We start from the raw sequence: 15,677 nt of genomic DNA, 5'->3' as shown, positions 1-15,677 counted from the left end.
GGTCCTGTCTGAGTGGAAGGTGGCAGCCAGAGCTGGCAAGGGGCACTGTACAAAGGGACCCTAGTGACTATGATGCCATTGCATCCGGGACTCAGGAGCTGACAGAGAGCTACTGCTTCCTGGGAGACAAGGCCAGTGCCACAGCTCAGGCAGCTGCCACAATGCCTGACTTTCAGGGGAGATGCTGCACCAGGGCAACCGCCCTGAGACCTGCTCGGCACCTGATCATAGCTGCTGAGACTTCACGAGCAGCACGACCCTCAGGGAAAACTCGCATCGTCCACACACGGGACCTCCCACCGGGAGGAGACCTGCACATGGGCCAGACTGCGTGTGGGCGCTGAGCTTCCAGCCACCCCGCGTACCCATGGGGTAAAGCCAGACATGCACTTCCTGCCGTGAACCGGTGGGACTTCCCTGGCTCCTGCACTGCCTGGCACCCCAACAGTGGGTGAGAATTTGGTGCATGACACACTTGTACTCCCAGCATTGAAGGAGGCTGACACAGGAAGATCCCAACTTCAGTTCCTAGCTGGGCACCTGAGGGTGACCCTGCTGCAAAAAATAAAAGGGCTAGAGATGTTCCATTTTGGAGTGTCCCTGGTTCAATTCTTCACACTGAGAAAGTTCAGAATTTAAACAGATACCACTTTTGCCCCATCGTAAACTCACAATACCATAGTTGGACCACGGTAAACCAGAGACTGTCAGTATTTATTTAAAGGGAGAAAATGCCGTCCCGTAGTACAAAGTGGTGAACAAGGACACCCTTAAACTAAAAGCTGCAGTGGCAAAGGAAGAGTTCATTCAGTGGGTTGAATGCCACAGTGGAAGTGGATGAGAGGACTGGTGAGCTGGGACCAAAATGAATTCGGCTAAGCCGTAGGATGACAGGCAAGGGGCGGAGTCCCGGGGCTGCACGCAGGGGAGCAGCCCTGGCAAGCACAAGCTGAGTTCAATCGCTGGCATCAGAAAAAGAAAATGACAGAGATCAGGCTGCACTAAGTCACCCAGGCTGGCTGAGCTTGCTGTCCTGCCTCAGCTTCCCAGGGTGGTGTGGGTCCAGCGTGCACCAACTACAGCAAACAGCACAGTCGGGGAAGACAAACGTGGCCCGTAAGGTCAGGCAGAAGGCGGAGGTGCTTCCTGCTGCCGCTGCCACAGAAGGCTGGCAGTCCTCACCAGAGCAGCTGACAAGAAGGACGTAAAGGTGCGCACGGTGGACAGGAGGAAGTGACGCCGCAGAGCACACGCTCACATGGAGAAAACCTTGAGCCCTCACTCAGACTGAGAAATGAAGTCAGCTAAGTAGTAGGGTACAAAGTCAGGTGGAAGAATCAGTTGCTCTTCTGCACGGTAACAGTGAACAATGCAGAACAGATTAAGGAAACAGTCCCACTGCCAGTGGCAAAGAATACAATGCTGCAGGTGAGGCACGCACGGTGCAAAGGGCAGACAGTCCTGAAAGGTAAACTCGTGGACTGACTGCGGACACGGCTATGCTGCCGTAGCCACAGAGAGCCCCACGCACCTACCTGATGCAGCCTCTACCAGAACACAACCATGTTGTGTTGTGTTTTGCTTTCTACAGAAGAAGAAAAAGATCACTGTGTATGAAATCTCAGACTCCAAATTTCCAAAATAACCTTGAAAAAAGAACAAAGTTGGAGGGGTCATACTTTCTGATTTCGAAACTTGACACAAAGCCTCAGTATCAACAGTTTGGGTGTAGTCATGTAAGGGCCAGGGTTTAGCTCAGCAGCTCAAACACCTGCCTGGTAAGCGCAAGGTCATGAGTTGGATCCAAGGAACAGATTTGCAGGTGGCCAGCAAGGGCAGTGCTTGGCATCACCAGTCACTAGGAAAAATGCACATCAAACTGGCTGAGGCACGGCCTCACACTCTCTGGGTGGGCATGCGCAAAACACCCCACAGGCAGCCCACACACGGACATGGTGGCACCTCAGACAGCCCATTTCCTCCAGAGTTAAAAACAGTTGCCATATGGTGGGTGCAGACTCAAAACAGCCAAAATCAGGCCCAGGAGAGGTCTGCACAAGGCTCACAGCAGCTCTGTTCAAGCAGCCAAGTGCAGAGGGACCGATGGGGAAACGTGGTCTGTCCAGAAAGGAAGCTCGCCCAGCCTGGAGGAGGGGAGCCTGGATCCTTTAGCCTGGCACAGTGAGGTAAGCCAGTCACAGAAGGGTAAACCCTTAACACTGCTTGACTCTACTTACCTGAGGCCCACACAGTAGACAGAACATGTAGCGGACAGGAAGGCATGGCATTGTCTTCACACATGGCAAGACCATCTGTGTAGAAGATCCTGGAGAATCGGGTAAGGAAGTTACTAGGAATAACACGTGAGTGCAGCGGAGTGCAGTAAAAATGACTAAGGCTATAGCACTCAACAGCAGCCGCTGGCACTCTGTTATGTTTCTATATGCAAACAACAAAAACACAGGAATGAGCACTTTTAGTCAGGCTTGGTGGCACACAACTGTATTCCCAGCACTCGGGAGGCTCAGGCTCACCACAAGTTTAAGGCCAGCCTGGGGTACATGGCAAGATCCTGTCTCCAAAAACAAAATTAAAAGATGAATGAAAAAGGGAAAGAAAAAAGAGGGAGAGTTTGGCTATGAACGAATTGCCAGGTGTGGCCCAAACCTGTAATCCCAGCACTCGGGAGGCTGAGGCTGGAGAATCACTGGAAGGGAGTTCAAGGCCAGACTGAACTACAAAGCAAGACCCTGTCTCAAAAAGATAAAGCAAAGATAAGAAAACAAATTGAATGAATGAAATTGTTGGCATGTTTTAAAAGACCATTTACAGACAGGTATGGTGGTGCATCCCTATAATCCAGACCTCAGCAGGCTGAGACAGAAAAATTAAGTTTTTAGGCCAGCCTGGGCTATGTAAGAAGACCCTGTCTCAAAAAAAAATTATAGAAAGTATTTATAGTAAATCTGACAAAAGATATACATAATCTGTAGACCAAAAACCATAAAACATTCCTGAGAAAATTCCAAAAGACTCAAGTAAGTGGAGAGAGAGACCAGCTCATGGATTTGGAGGTTCAGTGTTAACACCCTGGTTCTTCTGAACTGACCTGTATAAATCAGTGCCACCTCACTGACTGAACGACTGACCTTAAAGACCACAGGGAAATGGAGAGGATGCAGGAAAGCACGTCCACTTGGGAAAGGAAGGGACCACTGGGCCTCACTCTGACTTCCGGGCCTGTGCGTGACGGTAACAAGACAGACAGAACAGCACCCACGTCCCATATGTAATCAATTGGTTTCTTTAAAGATCTCCTTTGAGATACAAAGTAGACGATAACATCTAGTGTACAGTTCAGTGAGTTCTGACACTGTCACCATCACCACAATGAACGCAGTTACAGTGGCAGGAACCCACCACAGCGGGCTATGCATCACCACCAACAGCTCTGAAAGATTCCCTGTCTCTGAAGTTCACCACAGCGCCCCCCAAAGTTCCCCCCCCCAACCACCACTTTTTTTTTTTCCCTTAACAGACTCAATTTTTTAGAGCAGTTCTGGTTTTCTAGCCAAGTTAACCGGAAGTGCCGGTCTCTTCTGTCCCCTCCACTGTCAACTCTGGGTTAGACCCTCTGTTGTCTTAACAAATCCACAAGGACATTTCCCTGTCACCCGAAGCCCAGGGGTACAGGAGAGGTCACTCTTGGGGCCAAGCAGCTTGCAGGTCTATCTTCACTAACACCTACTCCGGGGTCCCCTGTTCCCCCCCAACCCAACACCACTGCCTCGTTCACTCAGTGGGTCTGGAGTCTGCCTGCACCCTGCAGCCTTTTCCGATCACCTTCCCTCACCTCAAAATGTGTACCTCAGTCCTCTGCATGTCTTCATGGCCCAACCACTTGTCCTCCCTTTTAACTGGTTCTTGGTCTGCCAACCGTGGGGAGACATCGTTTGCCTTCCCGTGTGGGCGACACTGAGCGAGCTGCCTTGAATGCCTGAGCCATCTTTGTGCAATGTGAGTTTCTGGGTTTTTTGGGTAAATACCAAATGCAATCATGTTTAGTTCTGTAAGAAACTGCATGTTTTGCATTCCCATCAGCAGTAAGCTCCTTCAGATTCACCACCTCACCAACAGCATCACAAATAGGAACTATTTACAGCAAACCTGACAAAACATCTGCATGCTAGTTTGGATTCTTGCCATTCCAATAGTTGTATAGTGGTATCTTGTTTTAAACCGCAAAATTCCTGTAAGACCAGTTTCTCATGTGCTTATTTGCCATCTGTGTATCTTCTTTGGTGGAAAGTCCAGATATTTTGCCCATTTTTATGTATTTGTCTTTTTGAAACAGGATTTTACTATGCAGTTCATGCCAGCCTTGAACCCACTCTGTAGCCCAAACTGGCCTCAAACTCATCCATCCTCCTGCCTCAGCCTCCCAAGGGCTGAGATTACAGGCATGCACCACCATACCTGGCCTTTCTCTCCATTTTTAAATCAAGTATTGTATTTTAAGAATTGTCTATTTTGGGGGCTGGGGATTTAGCTCAGCGGCATAAGCGCCTGCCTTGCAAGCAGGCAGTCGTGAGTTCGATTCCTGGTACTGATAAAAAACGAAAAAGACCAAAAAAAAAGAATTATCTACTTTGGGTGACACTTCTTAATCAGATGTATCTTTCACAGAAACTTTTTTTTTGGTCTTTTTTGTTTTTTATCAGTACCAGGAATCGAACTCATGACTGCCTGCTTGCAAGGCAGGCGCTTATGCCGCTGAGCTAAACCCCCAGCTCCTAAAACTTTCTGTCTTGCAGCTGGTCTGCTTGGTCTCTTAGTCAGCTGTGTGTGGCACTGGGGTCAGACCTAAGGCCGTGAACTTGCTAGGCAAACGCTCACTCCCAAGAGGCACTCAAGCCCCCAGAGTGAACTAATTTTTGAGAAAAGTGAAAAACAATTCAGTAGAGAAGATCATCTTCCCAGCAAATGATGTGACACTGCGTATTTGTATGTGCAAAACTTCCTCAGTTCATCCCTGTGCCATATGAAAATTGAAGTGGATCACTAATCCAAATGTAAAACGTTACCCAGTCCAACTTGCAGCAGCAAACAGCAGTGTTTGCCTCACATGCACAAAGCGTTGGTTTGATTCCCATCACCTCCAAAAATAATTTTAAAAATACAATTTTCATAATCTTGGGTTGGTCAAGATCTTTCAGTACAATAAATGTATGATCTGTAAGAGCAAAAGGTTGATAAACTTGACCTAACGACACGCATCTCTCTCCAAGACGATTTAAGAGAGCGAAAAGGCGTTTTACGAATCACACCTACCTAACAAAGGACTTGTTCCAGAGTGTGTAAGGAACTCAGAAACAACAGCCCAGCAACACCTAGCAAAGGGCTGCAGAGCAGATGGGGATCAGTCCAGGGGTCCTGAGGGCTGAGTGGATGCTGAGGGGCCGTCAGGGCCTGGCCTCGGGGATGGTGACATGTGGGTACCTGCTAAGCTGAGCCAGACATTCACTTTCTGGATGCATGGCACATTAGGTCTCAGGGATGCTGGTTTTCAGTGTCTTCCACAAGAGTATGAAAAGGACTTTTGAGTCGGGCATGGTGGCTCTCCCCTGTAATCCCAGCACGTGGGAGGCAAGTTCAAGACCAGCCTTATGAGCTCAAGGCCAGCCTGAACTGCATATCGAGACCCTGTCTCTTAAAAAAAAAAAAAAAAAAAAAAAAAAAAAAAAAGGACTTTTGATTTGAAAGATTAAAAAGATGTAACAGCCTGAGCCACAACTTTAAAGCTAACAGCATGTAATGTATTAACTGTTGCTGTTCTATTACTGTTAAGAAATTTTACTTTTTTTTCACTGGGTCTAATACAGTGGAAGAACTTTAGGTGGTCCTGGCTTGGGCTCAGCTGGAGGACAAGTGCAGCCCGGCTGTGTTTGGGCTCATCTCCCTGTACACTGGGGTAGGCGATCGAGATCCACAGCACAGGGGCAAGTGCTGCCCAGCGCCGGAGTTGTCTGGGTCACAGCCCTGTCTGCAGATGTGTGGGAAGCACTCAGGGTCTGCCCACGGGGTCCCAGAGAATGGCGTCTGCCATGTGAGTTCAGAGGCTTCAGCAAAATACGTGTGTGCATGCGGCATACACCTATTGGAACACATATCTGTAGATGGCCAGTGTAAAGTAACTCCTTTCAGTGTTTGGGGATACTGTGATCAATGACTTGCAAATTCTAGTTTTTTGGTACCGGGAATCAAACTCATGACCTTCTACTTGCTATGCCACTGAGCTATATTGCTGGCCATCAGATTCTGTTAAAATTTTTCATAATGAAAAGTTAGAATTTAAAATGTGCCCACTGGCATGGCTAACAGGAGGAATGGAAAACACTCAGCTCTGAAACCCCTCACTGTGTATTTTATCCCTGAGCAAAGGCCCTGCAGGACTCAGAGCAGGCAAGGGGTACGAGGAGAGCCCGCAGGGACAGCATGGACACGGCACAGGGCTGCGTGGCAATTCACCTGTGCAGATGTGCGTGGGTCTGTACGCATGCATGCGGGTGCGACATAGGTACACCTCTCCACGCACAGAGAGGTTTCTGACAGCCATAAGCTCACCCAGCATCCAATCCAAGTCTCAAGCAGCTCCTACCTATGCAACAGGGCCCCAGAAGTCCCCCTGCAGGGCTGTGTGAGCTGAAGGACATGCCGAGCTGAGGTCAGGAGCCAGGGGCCTGCTGGCCAGTCTGGTACAATGCCAACAGCAAAAGCTGCAGGCCAGGCGTGCACACTGACAGCGGGCACGGCGCCCCTGGGAGTAGATGGCAGGAGGAGCAGCCCGAGATCAGGGCCGCAGCCTGGAGTGGGGAGACAGCCTGGCGAGAGGCAGCTGCTGGGCACTGGGGAAGTCCAGTCCAGCCAATGTCCTGTTGTGGGGGACACCACTCCAGGGTGTTGGACTGCTTTCGAGGGTCAGAACCTGTGTGTGGAACGTGCAGTGTCATGCGTGCACACAGGTGTGGTGGATGCTGTGTGCACGTGTGTGTGTGTGTGTGTGTGTGTGTGTGTGTGTGTGTGTGTCATGCTCGTGCTGCCCTAGCTCATAAGGCAGCAGCCCTGTGCCTGGCAGAGCCACGTGTTGCGTGCGCCTGCATGTTCTGGGGCACAAAAGCCCCAAACTGCCCTTCGATGGCACCTGGATGGGGCAGTCTCTGGGTGATGTGCACCACAGGACACTGCGGGAAGGTACTACAGTTTATTCTCGCTCTTCCAGGAACATGTTCTTTCCTCCGACTCCGTCTGGAGTGGAGAAGGTGCTCCTGCAGCAGTGGTGCTGACAGCACCAGGGCCACCACATGGCTGGGCCCCCATACCCTTGTGGACATGAGTGGTACCTAGGCCTGGTGACACACCGACACTGCTGCCCACCTGGCAGCTGGTGCAGGGGCCTCATGTCCTTGGCAATGGCTCTGGGTGCCAGTAAGGCCCAGCCCAGTCCCCTTGCTCCGCACCAAGCCACCGACTGGGCTGGCTCTCAGGATGGCCCGAGAAGTCGCTCAAGGAGCACCAGCTTCGTCTGAAGGTTGACATCAAATGGAGGCAGCTTGGTGAGGTTCAGACTCACGCCAGCAGCACCTGAGATGCTGGCCAGGACTCGGTGAGTGTCCCTGTAGAGGGCCAGGTGCGCGGGCACAGCCTCCATGAGGACGTGGGTGTAGGACAGCATGCCCGCTGCGCCCGGCGACAGGTCTTCCCGCTTGTCATACCTGGGGAGGACAGCAGCTGCCCCAGCTCAGGCCACCCATGGGAGCCACCACCCTGCCTCCCACAGGTGACAGCAGCAGCCAGTCACTATGAACACAAACCTCCAGCCGCTGTTAGCCTGCAGGAACCTCGACACCCCTGTCTGTGCAGCAGCCGTGTCGATGTGCAGGAAGACATCTGGGGACATATGGGGCCTGCTGGAGCACGGGTGTCCCCAGCAGGGGCACGGCTGTCCCCAGGCTGCACGAGCACCAACCTGTTCCAGGGGTCACCAGCTCATGCAGTCGCTGCATCGCCACGCCACCAGGGTAGTTGAAGTGGGACACGTAGAGGGATGCTGCTGTGTAGGCAGCGTTCAGCACCAGGTGTCCAATCACGAGCAGGGTCCCCGCCTTGTACAGCCAAGACTTCCGGTAATTATTCAGACTGAAAAAGATGTGTATTCAATACAGCAGCAAAGAAAAGCCAGTATCTGACAGCAACTGGGAAACAGGCTGCTAGGCCCATGGCCTGCTTTCAGCACCTCAAGATAACCACCAGACACACATTTCTCAACAGCAGGGGTTAAAATAATACCTTAAGAGCCGAGTGTGGTGGTGCACACCTGTAATCCCAGCGCTGGGGAGGCTGAGGCAGGAGGATCGTTGCAAGTTCGAGACCAGCCTAGGCTACAAAGTGAGCTCAGGGCCAGCCTGAACTGCATAGAAAGACCCTGTCTCAAGACAAAAAAAAACCCCAAACAAACAAAAAACCACCTTAAGAACTCTGAAATTGTACCCAAGATGCCCACCTGAACTCAATTTTCTAAGACTCTGGGTCACAGCTCAGGCTGAGGCCAGGCACCAGCATGCCCAATTCACCACCTGAGCCTGCTGGCAAAATTAAAATCAAGGAACAGATAGAAGGACCTGGGGTACTGGGCCAAGAGGAACGAGAGGCCTCAGCCTCGCCTGCCTCCTGACGTGGGACCCCAGGCCAGCCCAGCCCATGTCCTGCCCTTTCCTCCAAGTGCCATGGGGGCGGCCCCAGTCTGCCTCAGAGGGTCCCTCAGAGGCTCTATCTTTCTCTCTGACTGTTCTTGAGTCACCCACCTGCTCCTGCTGACCATGATTCCTGGCCCAGTGTTTGTTCCTGTCGGACCTGGAGCAGGTTTTAGCTGGAACTGTGTCATCTAGCTGCATCTCTGATCAGTACAACACTCTAGTTTGTTGGTTTGTGGCTCAATTTCTTGGTACCAGGGATTGAACTCACAACCGTGTGCTTGCAAGGCAGGCGCTTATGCCACTGAGCTAAATCCCCAGGCCTGTGGGTCTTTAAAGGGCTGACATAAACAGCTCTGGAGAACCTACACTGCCTGAGCCTTTAATGTCACCTGTGCCTGGGGTTCAGTGACAGTGACAGTTAAAAGCCAGGACAGGAAGGTTTACTTTTTGGCCCTTAATAGAAAAGTTCACCAGCTGAGGCCTCCACCAAGCACACCCAGTTCTGGTCCTCTTCCAGACTGGCCTCCCTGTACCCTGTCCAGGGACAAGAGCAAACCAGGCTGCGCCATGGAGTGACGCCACCCCAGCCAGGTGACGCCATGTGTAGGAACTGCTGCTGGTGCCAGGCAAGGGTAGAAGCCCTGAGCCCTGCAGTGGTGACCAGAAAACCACTCCAGAGGATACAAACCTGATCCCAGAGCTGCCTCAGGGCCCCCAGCAAACCCCAGGGACAGCTTATCCTCATGGCAGACTCCTCTGAGAAGTCTGCTCCCCCTGAACGAGGCCAAGTACACCCAGACGACTCAGACGTCACTGAGGCTGCCACGTCCCCTGCCTCCTGCTCTGGACAAGATGCGTCCAGCCCACAGTGACCCCAGCCCGGGCAAGGTTCACAGAAGCACAGCCTCCATCCAGCCGCTCTGTGCTCCCCCCCTTGGCCACCCCAGGATGCAGGCCGGGGTCCACTCCCTCTTCAGAGCCCAGAGCCAGCCTGAGATGCAACGCAGCCAAAGTGAAAAACCAAAGGACAGGTTTAGTCAAAGCTCGCCTGACCAGGGCACAGCCAGGGCAGCGAGGGTGGCAGGGATCGGGCTGTGCCAAGAGGTGGATGGTGGAGGGCAGGCTTCTAGAAGGAGCCAGCCCAATGATGGGTGCTGGGCTGGGGCAGGAACCCCAGGGCAGGTCTGGGCCACAGCACCCCGTCCAGGAACTGCAGTATGGCTTCCTCACCCCTCCCAAGTAGGACCTGTGTGCCGCTCAGGCCCAAGACACCTGCTGTTCCCACCAGGGGGTGAGGCCTCGACATGGCCATGGTAGCTGCCTCAGCTGATCCTCTCCTGTCCATACGTGGAAATGGGCAGTGTGAGCTCTGCTCTGGGGACTGGCAACACCATGGGCAAGGTGGCCACATGGAGAGCCCAGCCCAGTGGCCCCACCCCAGCCTCCATGACCCGAGCCCAGGCCTCACTGCCCCACCACCACCCACAGAGGCAGTCCTGCTAACGTGGCATCCCCACCTGACCACTCAGCTGACCAACATGGAGTCCCAACCTCACGACCAGTGCCACACCTGCAACTCCTCCTCAGGGACCAGCCCTGCAGCTGGCAAAGAACTTTGTGGACAGAAACAGACTGGCAGCCAGTGACTGGCAAAGACCTGCCAGGGGCCCACACAAGGCAGCTGCCACTGCACAGGAGGAACACAGTGCCCACACCACACGCCCAAGGTCACTACACACTCCATCCCTGTCGTAGATGAGCAGAGACACCGGGCGGCTCAGGGGTAAGCACTCCCCCAGTGCATAAGGCCTGGGTTCTATCCCCAGCACCAAGAAAGAGGAAGAAAGAAAAGCGAAAAAGGCCCAAGTGCGTGCCACAGCACTCACAGGGAAGCACAGCCCCGAGCAGCCCCGATGTTGAGCCCCGGGAAGGCGTAGATGATAAAGCGCAGCTCCTTATGTGGAAGGAGTGAGTACAGGGCTACGAAGCCCAGCGAGGCCAGCATCAGTGCATGGGTCCTCCGGTCCACAGCACCCAAGGGCACAAAGAGGAAGCTGCAGCCGAGGCCACGGGGCAGGGCCGAGTAGAAGTACCACAGGAGTGGGGCGGTCTGCAAGGCGGGTTAAGGAGTCCACACGCACGTCACCAGTAGGCTCGCCATTCACAGGCGGTGTTTCTGCAAGCCCGGCCATCTCCTCACCCCACCCCGCAGTCCCAGGAGCACCAGAAGGGGCCTGGGTCCTGATGCTTCCACTATGGCCTGGCCTGATCCGGGGCCTCCAGGCTGGGAGGGAGGCTGGCAGGATACGCCCCAGTTGGAACTCTTGTTCAGGACAGTGTTGTACCACAGCACCTTCCCTTCTGGCCACACAAGCTGTCTCCAGAAGTAGGAGTCCACAGCAACCGTCAGTCCTGACAACAGAGCGGAGCCTTCCTCAGGACAGGCTCAGACACAGGAGGCTCAGGTCTGGATGAGTTTGGCGCTACTCGGTGGCCGCCCCTTCCGTGGCTCATATGAGCCACTTGGGCACAGTGCTGCCCACGTGAGGCTGCCCTGGCCTGCTCAGCTTCAAGGAGCTGGACTGAGTCATTTGCAAAGTTAAGATCAATGCGTTTAACCATTTTTTTAAAAGCAAAACTTGTCTTTGTAAAACAAGGCAACACAGGATGCCCTAGGCACCACCCAGGGAAGCCAACTTACCGAGACAGAGGAGCCCTGCAGGCACAGCATGGCACAGCAGGGTGGCCAGGGACAGCCGGCGGCGGCACAGGGGCAGCAGCAGCAGAAGGCCCAACAGCAAGCTCAGCTCGGCCCTGAAGACCACGATGGCCAGTGCAGAGAGCCAGATGAAGCGGGCCCACCGGTGCCGCAGCCAGGCCACCAGGGCAGGCAGCACTGGAAGAAGCAGAGAGAGCTCGTGCGCCTGGCTGGCCCAAGAGCCCCATGCCAAGGGGTACGTCTCCTCTCACTCAAGTGCTGCCCGCTAGCTGGAGGGTGCATGGGAAGCCGCCTGAGCACAGAACCCAGAACCTGACTCCAGGCGACCCTGGAGCTGCTACCGCAGGGAAATGCATGCTCACCCCTCAGAAGCAGCATCTCTGGGGCCAGCACCACTACCTACCCACGGCCAGGGCCAGCACGTTGGGCAGTGTCCGCGTGCAGTAGAACATCAGGTGGAACTGTGTGGCTGTCATCCAGCAGAACATGGTGGCCACAGTGGCCCCAAACTGCCGTCTCACTTCTTTCTGTAATGTCCACAGTCCCCAAATCACGCCTAGCCCGAGCACTCCTCTGACTAAATAAAGAAACAAAGACAGCATGCTGATCCCAGGCAGACAGGACACAGGCTCAGGGGGGCAGTCAGAGTGCTCTCCCAGAACTGCAGCAGACTCTGGGCACCTGCAGGCCGCCTGCCCCAACATGGCCCCAATGCCTCTCGGGGCTCCCTGCTACCTCCACTCCACAGGTAGGATCTGCTCATGACTCATGTGGAGTGATCGCCACATCCTAAGTCACCAGGTTCCCCACACACACTGCCTGGGCACACTGACTCGTGTCTGTAATCCCAGAGCTTGAGACGTTGAAGTAGGATCAATGCAGGTTCGAGGCCAGCCTGGGCTACATACGGAGTTCAAGGCCAACCTGAACTACAAGGTGAGACCCTGTCTTAAAAATAAAAAAGAAATAAAAAGAAGAAAAATACATTCCCCACACAATAAACATCAGGGGAGACGGAAGCGCTCGTTTCCCCAGTTTGGTCACTACATACTGTCCACGTGTGGATTTTTCATGCTCTACCCGAGTACTGATAACATCTCAATGAAAACTTTTAAAAAGCTCTCAGACACCAAGAGGCCCAGAAGGATCTGCAAGCAGGCCGGCGCATGGTCACTGGAGTGCAAGGCCTTCTGCGTGTCCCCAGCAGGTGTGCTGTCCCTGCAGCAAGGGCGCTGGGATCTAACAGGGAGCAGGGTCACTGCACGAAGACACACACACACACCCCGCACAGTATGCGTGCCCACATCCACGTGGGTCTGACCACGGGGCTGAGGTGACCGAAAGTGGGCCAAGGGTGAGGCAGATACCCATGAATGACAGGAAGCTCCCGGCCTCGTTGAAGACCCCCTTACCTATCAGCTGAGAATAAAACTTGGACACTTCCAGCAGTGAGAGCACATACACCGCAGGGCTAGAGAACGCTGCAAGCAACAGAGGTCCAAGGAACGTCCTGGGGACGACACCAGGGAACTCATGGTGGTCATACTGCAAAGGAGGTGAGGAAAGGCATGTCAGCAAGACGACTGGAGACAAACTCAGAGCTTCACCCACTGAGCAGGGCAGCGGCCTCACCTCATCCACGTCCAGCTGGTGGAAGAGTAAGTCATGCGTGGCCTGCAGGTTGAAGCTCTCCTCTACCTTCGTGTAGGGACAGGTGACAAGGTGGACAGCAGCGACTGTGACCAGCAGCCCCAGCAGCGGCAGGAGGGGCCGCCTGCCTGATGACCTCTTCCCAGCCATGGGAGCTGTGCCCACGGTATGGCAGCAGCGCCAGCTGTGCACCCTGAAAGAGTAGGACTCCATGTTGGAAGACCAGTCACAACTTCAAGGGCTTGGGAAGGGTCAGCCCTGCTACTCTCACACCTCCTCTGATGCCGAAAGAATACTGTCCCAACAGGAAGCAGGCAAAAAAGGCAGGGTGCAAAAGCCTGCAGACCTAAGCAGCTCTCCCGGTCTCCCAGAGACACCAGCGGCAGAACCAGCTCCATATCCGGGCCAATAGGGCAGTCAGATGAACCTGCCCTGAACCAGCCACAAGATGTGGAGTGAGTGGCTTTGAGGTGGGAGGGATACACATACAGGGCAAGAGACTGAGAGCTGCCAGGGTCACGGCACAGGGCAGCCAAAGCCCCACTCCCAGGACAGCAGGGGCTATGGACACTGCAGAACTTCACCCAGGGGGTCAGGAGGCCAGGCACACTTTCCCCAGGTAGTCACCCACATACTAACAGGATGTCTCAGGGAGCCTTGGCAGGAGCATCCTGGAACCCGTGAGACTCGATAGTAGCACCCAGAAGACAGTGGATGGGGAGCAAGTGCACCTGCATGTCTGAGGTGTTTCAGAACAGGGTGTTATTTGTGTTGTTTTGTTTTGTTGGTACTGGGGGTTGAACTCAGGGTCCTGTGCATGACAGACAAGTGCCCAGCCCCCTTGATTTTATTCTGTCCAAACCAAAAGGATCAGAAGCCAAGGGGGAGAGCTGTGATGTTCACTGCCTGTTAACACCACTAATCAGAGAGTGAGTAAGTCAGCAAGCAGCAGCCATCAAGAGGGGAAAGAGCAGACCACAAGGAGCAGGGATCCCACAGGAGAGTGGGACAAGGGAGAAAGAGGCCTTATGTAGTACATCCTGTTACAATCATGTCACTTTTTTCCTTTCTCCAATATAAAAATTTGGTATCCAGAGAAAAATGCCACAGTCAGTTAGAAACACTGTGCCCTGGACAGAGGAAGGCACTGTAGTCTCTTCATCCCCCTCTCCTAAACTCTATCTCAGTAGAGCATCGGCTGTCACCTCAACACTGCTAAGGACAGAGCTCCGGCCTTGAGACATGCAGGAGGGTCTGGACCCACATCCTGGGGCGGGACTGGCCGCCAGCACACAGTGGCCACTCGACAAACCCACAAACCGGCTGGGGAGGGAATTCAGTGAGAAAAGGAACATTAGGCTAGGGGTGATGGCAGAGCCGCAGAACTCTCATAAGGCACTCTCTCCACTCCGCCTGTTGTCACCGAAGACAAGGTGTACACACAGGAAGCACTGACCCGTCTCCCACGCAGCTGCGCTGGGCCTGCAGTCCCGCAGAGGCTCGAGAGGTGAATCAAGCCGCGGGCTCCAATCCCACCTGCAGAACCCGCCCAGACCCTCCCGCCAGAGAGGGTGGCACCTGCCCTGAGGACCAAGGGCGGGAGCATCACAGGCAGCAGGAGACCCGCTGTGAGAAGGCTTAACCCAGGGCACGCCTGGGGACCACGGCGCCCCGCGACAGCCGCTCGCACCCGGGCGGAAGGCTGACGCACCCACGGGTTCAGTCGGGCGCAGGCCACGCCAAGGAAGGCGGCTGGGACGGCAGTGGCCTTCACAGGCCGCCGCGATCACTGGCGGATCACGCGTTCCAGTGACTCTCCACCGGGGCGGAAAGGACCCGGGCAAGTTAGGCTTGCGGCCAACTTAGACCCTGAAAAACTCGGCACTTCCTTGTGGTTATCGTTCCCCACATCGCCAACAGGAAACTCTTGCCAATGTACGCTTTGCTTCTCCCCATTTAAACTAGCGGTGCCCAACGCCTCGGGCACCCCGGAATTGCGGATTCCAGGGCCCCGAAGGCCGGCTAGGCAGACGCGGGAGCAGAGCGCAGGTGCTGGGCGCCGCTTCCCGGTGACGAGCCGGGCGCTCAAGTGAGGAGCGCGGTCCCTGGTAGAAAACGGCGCCCAGGTGAGGAGGCCGACGGCAGTCACGCGCGGTAAAGCGGCGAAGCGCTGCCGCCAACACCAGCTCAGGGCTTTCGCAGGCCGCCGGAGAGAGAGCCCTGCCCCCGCCGCCCTTGCGAATCCCGGCCCCAGCGCACGCGCTAACCTCTTCCGCCCGCGTCGCAGTCCCTCAGTTAGATCGCCCGGGCTGCGATCTGCCGGAAGCGTGATGGCGGAAACAGGACACGGAAGTGAAGCCCTTGCCCGAACCTATCATGACTACCACAATTCGCCTGCTATCGCCGTGGAGCACCTCCCTGGCCCGGAGTAAAGATGGACGTTACGGGCCGCCCGTGTGAAGGGCGGGGCACGAGGACTGACACAGACCTGCGGCAGGCTCCCCTCCCGCGAGACGCTGACCCGGGGTCTCCCCATTGGTCGCCTCTCGTGGCGA

The 15,677-nt window shown here is 54.7% G+C and overlaps 1 protein-coding gene across 2 annotated transcripts; it reads right to left on the bottom strand.

Moving 5' to 3' along the window:
- Positions 1-7,247: 7,247 nt before the first annotated feature.
- Alg12 (ALG12 alpha-1,6-mannosyltransferase) lies at positions 7,248-15,593 on the bottom strand. 2 transcript variants are annotated; one of them, XM_003461575.4, is made up of 10 exons: positions 15,390-15,593; positions 13,105-13,315; positions 12,885-13,017; positions 11,876-12,049; positions 11,455-11,649; positions 11,062-11,165; positions 10,640-10,863; positions 8,027-8,196; positions 7,872-7,947; positions 7,248-7,772 (listed from the first exon to the last, which is right to left on the bottom strand). In XM_003461575.4, exons 2-10 carry the CDS (start codon positions 13,270-13,272, stop codon positions 7,541-7,543), a joined length of 1,476 nt encoding a protein of 491 aa, XP_003461623.2. In that variant the 5' UTR covers positions 13,273-13,315; positions 15,390-15,593; the 3' UTR covers positions 7,248-7,540. The 2 variants fall into 2 exon arrangements, with proteins under 2 accessions (XP_003461623.2, XP_004999794.2); XM_004999737.4 differs by lacking the exon at positions 15,390-15,593 and adding an exon at positions 14,834-15,355.
- Positions 15,594-15,677: the final 84 nt, after the last annotated feature.

The sequence above is a fragment of the Cavia porcellus genome, unplaced genomic scaffold (assembly GCF_034190915.1).
Source record: "Cavia porcellus strain 051 isolate PalLab524CR breed Dunkin Hartley unplaced genomic scaffold, mCavPor4.1 scaffold_40, whole genome shotgun sequence".
In the NCBI taxonomy this organism is placed as follows: domain Eukaryota; kingdom Metazoa; phylum Chordata; class Mammalia; order Rodentia; family Caviidae; genus Cavia; species Cavia porcellus.
This window is presented reverse-complemented; position numbering and strand designations above follow the sequence as displayed.

Excerpts from the sequence above, each read along its gene's own strand:
- Alg12 (XM_003461575.4), bottom strand. The coding sequence starts at position 13,272 with ATGGCTGGGAAGAGGTCATCAGGCAGGCGGCCCCTCCTGCCGCTGCTG. Across the intron at positions 12,050-12,884 it reads GTTTTATTCTCAGCTGATAG|TCAGAGGAGTGCTCGGGCTA; the intron begins GTAAGGGGGTCT and ends TTCTTTATTTAG. Across the intron at positions 8,197-10,639 it reads GCTCGGGGCTGTGCTTCCCT|TCTGAATAATTACCGGAAGT; the intron begins GTGAGTGCTGTG and ends CATCTTTTTCAG.